This window comes from Vigna unguiculata, chromosome 8 (genome assembly GCF_004118075.2).
Source record: "Vigna unguiculata cultivar IT97K-499-35 chromosome 8, ASM411807v1, whole genome shotgun sequence".
Classification (NCBI taxonomy): Eukaryota; Viridiplantae; Streptophyta; class Magnoliopsida; order Fabales; family Fabaceae; genus Vigna; species Vigna unguiculata.
In genome coordinates, this window is record NC_040286.1 from 26,186,150 (window position 1) to 26,190,151 (window position 4,002).

A 4,002-nucleotide genomic window follows, 5' to 3' on the forward strand; every position below is an offset into this window, starting at 1 on the left:
AGTAGAAGAAATAAAAAATAAGAAGGATGTACTAATATATGTATGATTGCTTAATTGACTATGAATATTTTAATAATTTAAATATAAAAGGGGTACGGTGAGAACAAGTATTATGACATGTATGAGGACGAGAACATGACGAATATGTACATTCTCGTACCCATCCCATACCAAATTGAAAAAGTCAGAATTCTCTGTACCCATATTCATATTAAATTAATGTGAGAATTCCGAGTCAAAACATGAATAAATTTAGACAATACCTATGGGAATAAATTTATTTTTCTTCCCTCATCATAAGCTAAAATTAATTTATATAAATTTAAAAATAATAACTGAAAAAAATACATTATAGCAATTTATAAATAAACTCCACTTGTCTTAGATACTGGTCAAGCTATCACTGTCCGAAAACATATCCATTATTGTTACAGAAATATCATACCAAACAGAAAGAAAGGAACTAATGTATATGTTAGAATAAGAAGAAAAAGAAGAAGAAGAAGAAAAAGCAAAAAGAAGCATGAAGAGAGTGCTCCTACTGTTAAACTCAGTTCTTCTAGCCCTAGGCACTTCCGGTGGCCCCCTCGTGATGCGTCTCTACTTCATCCATGGCGGCAACCGAATCTGGCTCTCTAGCTTCCTCGAAACCGCCGCTTTTCCTCTCATTCTCATTCCCTTAACCATCTCTCACCTTCATTCTTCTTCTCATCATTCACCAAAACCTAACCTCGTCTCCATGAAACTCCCTCTCTTTCTCGCCTCCGCCGTCATCGGAATCCTCACCGGCCTCGACGACTACCTCTACGCCTGCGGCATAGCGCGCCTACCCGTCTCCACTTCCTCCCTCATCCAAGCCTCGCATCTCGCCTTCACCGCCGTCTTCGCCTTCCTCCTCGTTAGGCACAGGTTCACGGTGTACTCCGTCAACGCCGTTATGCTTCTCACCGTCGCGGCGGTGGTGCTGGCGCTGCGTTCCGGTGGAGACCGTCCGAGCGGCGAGTCCACGCGGCAGTACGTGATCGGTTTCCTTATGATTCTGGCTGCTGCGGCGCTGTACGGATTGGTCCTGCCGTTGATGGAGTTGGTGTACAAACGGAGCAAGCAGCGCGTTACTTACTCTCTGGTGATGGAGATTCAGCTTGTGATGTGCTTCTTTGCTACCTTGTTCTGCACCCTTGGCATGCTCATCAATAATGACTTCAAGGTTTGGATAAGCTTTTTCTCTCTTTTTGCTTGGAAAAAATATCCATCACTCAACTCTCCCACTATTTTCTTTGACACTTTAATTTTATGTATTCTTTCTATATAACATGTGATTATTGGATAAGAGTATACAAAAAGCTTGATTTTTGTTCCTATGTAAATTTTTTATACTATATTGCATATAAGAAAGAAAATTTGCCCAATCTCGTTAAAAGCTTTTACAATAATTGTGCATGTCATTAAACTAAAAAACAATATAATATATAAAGCTTTAAGATATTTATTATAAAAATTATTAAATATCAGTGCAATTACAGTATAAATAAACATACTCACTGTTTACTCAAATATTTGTGTATTGTAACTTTACATTTCAGTTAAATTCTTTTCATGTGTCTTTTAATTAATTAAAACTTATTAAAACTCATGAAACCAATTGAATTTCACTTTCTTTTTAAGAAATCTTACATTTAAATTGTGAATATTAGTGGTATTATAATAATGTTCATTAGTTGAAAAATGAAGTGTGTGGTTATTTTTTCAGGTGATTTCGCGAGAAGCAAAAGACTATGAACTTGGGGAAAGCAAGTACTATGTTGTGCTGGTGGGGAGTGCAATAATGTGGCAGTTCTTCTTCTTGGGAGCAATAGGGGTTATCTTCTGCTCCTCGTCTTTGTTTTCAGGAATTATAATTGCTGCTTTTCTTCCGGTGACTGAAGTTTTGGGTGTTATTGTATACAAAGAAAAATTTGAGGCGGAGAAAGGGGTTGCTTTGGTGCTGTCTCTTTGGGGGTTTGTGTCATATTTCTATGGTGAAATTAAAGAAGAGAGGGAAAAGAACAAGAATGGTTGCCCAGAAACAGAACTACCTCAAAGTCTTCCTCCCAATGCATGATTAGAAGTAAAGTTGTTGTCTTCAGTTGATTTCACTGTTTTGGTTTGTGTTCAATTGTCAATATTGAAGGCTAGCTTAAATGGGTGTAGAAAAAAAATAAAAATACAATGATTTGACAATCTCTTTTCGGTATACATTGAATTGATAATTCGTTTATAAATAATAACATTTGAAATGAATAAGTGATTATCGATTGGTTATATGAATATTAGTTATAAATATGTAATTTGTACAACAGAAATATTTAGTAACAAATATTTTTAGCATAGAAAAGGTTCGGAAAAAAATTTAGATAGACTAATATAAACAACCATATGTAAATATACAATCATATTTAGAGTTTCTTTTAATTAATATCTATCTTATTAAATACTTTACATTTTGTAAGTGAAACTCTAAAGGTAATTGGAAATATCACTTACAAATCTGTATATAGGTTTCATCTTAAAATCTAACTTTAATTATTGATTTAGTCCTTCAATTTGTTGTTTTAATTCATTTTTGTTATTTTATTATTTTTTGGTTTAATTTAGATCTTCAATTTTATTTTAAAAGGTTTAATTACAAAATTTTTCTTATTATTTTTTATTCAATTTAGTATTTTTTTAAAGGATCTAATTTTGTCATCTCTACTTTGAGACCAAGTTAATAATTAAGTTTAATTACAATTTATATATGTACATGTTAAAATAATCTTTTAGAGTTTATACATCATCACTCCACCAAAATGTAGAAAATTTGAGTATTTAGGTGAAGTGTAAAAAATTAAATAATTTGAATATTTAGGTGGAGTGATTTGATGACTAAATTAAAAAAAAAAGAAATTATTTTAACATGTATATAAGTTGTAATTGAGGTTAACTATTAATTTGGTTTCAAATTGAAGAGGATAAAATTAGATTGTTTAAAAAAAGAGAAGATTAAATTGAATAAAAAATAATAAAGGAACCAAATTGAATATTTTTAAAAAATTAAAAATTTAAATTAAATCAGAAAATAATAAAAGGATAAAAATAAACCAAAATAACAAATTAAATGACTAAATCACTAATTAAGTGAAATGGATAATGCGTAAATAAATGTAAATGTGACTTATTAGAAACTACATAGATTACATTTGTCCTTTTAGATAGTAATATTATGTAAAAAGTTGTCTGATCTAATCAAAATATCCATTCATATATTATTTCAATTTTTGTTTGAAACATTTATTTGAGGGAATTGGATATCAATGTTCCTTCACATTCAGTTCTATAAATATTTATTTTATAATTTCGACCGTCAAATTATCTTTCATTCAAATTTAATTTTTAGTTTTTTTTTTTAGATTTATGATGGGTTTATTATATGAAACAAGTCTAAAAGTAATATTTAAATATTTGATGAATTTTAATAATTATGTAAGGTGCTATGTTAGCTTTTTCAAAGGTGAAATTTTGATATTTTGACAAGAAAATGAACATTTAGAAGGTTAATACAGAATAAAGACAAATGATGAAAAAAAAATATATATTTACGTAGAAATGTTTGGAGTAAAAGATTAGTTCCATGTTTTATTTATGTTTAATTTTTTTTTGAAATATACAAAAGTTAAAGAAGATTTCGAGGATTTCACAATTCATAAAATACCTAGCTTAGACAGAATTTGTTTAAAATGATGCTTTTATATATATATATATATATATATATATATATATATATATATATATATATATATATATATATATATATAATTGATGTTTTTGTCTTATTTAATTTTTTTAAATTATATTTATATCTTTTGAGGTTATGTTAAACAAACCCTCGTTTTTAATAAAATAATAGATATACTCATTAGATTTTAAAAGATTTTCATCTTCCTCAATTTTTTTTTATGAAATAACCAGTGAAAATATATGTGA

General features: G+C 29.3%; 1 protein-coding gene across 1 annotated transcript; it reads left to right on the forward strand.

Annotated features, from left to right (window-relative positions):
• The first annotated feature begins 356 nt into the window (after window positions 1-356).
• LOC114193861 (purine permease 1-like) lies at window positions 357-2,233 on the forward strand. The gene is made up of 2 exons (XM_028083823.1): window positions 357-1,207; window positions 1,751-2,233. Exons 1-2 carry the CDS (start codon window positions 524-526, stop codon window positions 2,099-2,101), a joined length of 1,035 nt encoding a protein of 344 aa, XP_027939624.1. The 5' UTR covers window positions 357-523; the 3' UTR covers window positions 2,102-2,233.
• The last annotated feature ends 1,769 nt before the right edge of the window (window positions 2,234-4,002 follow it).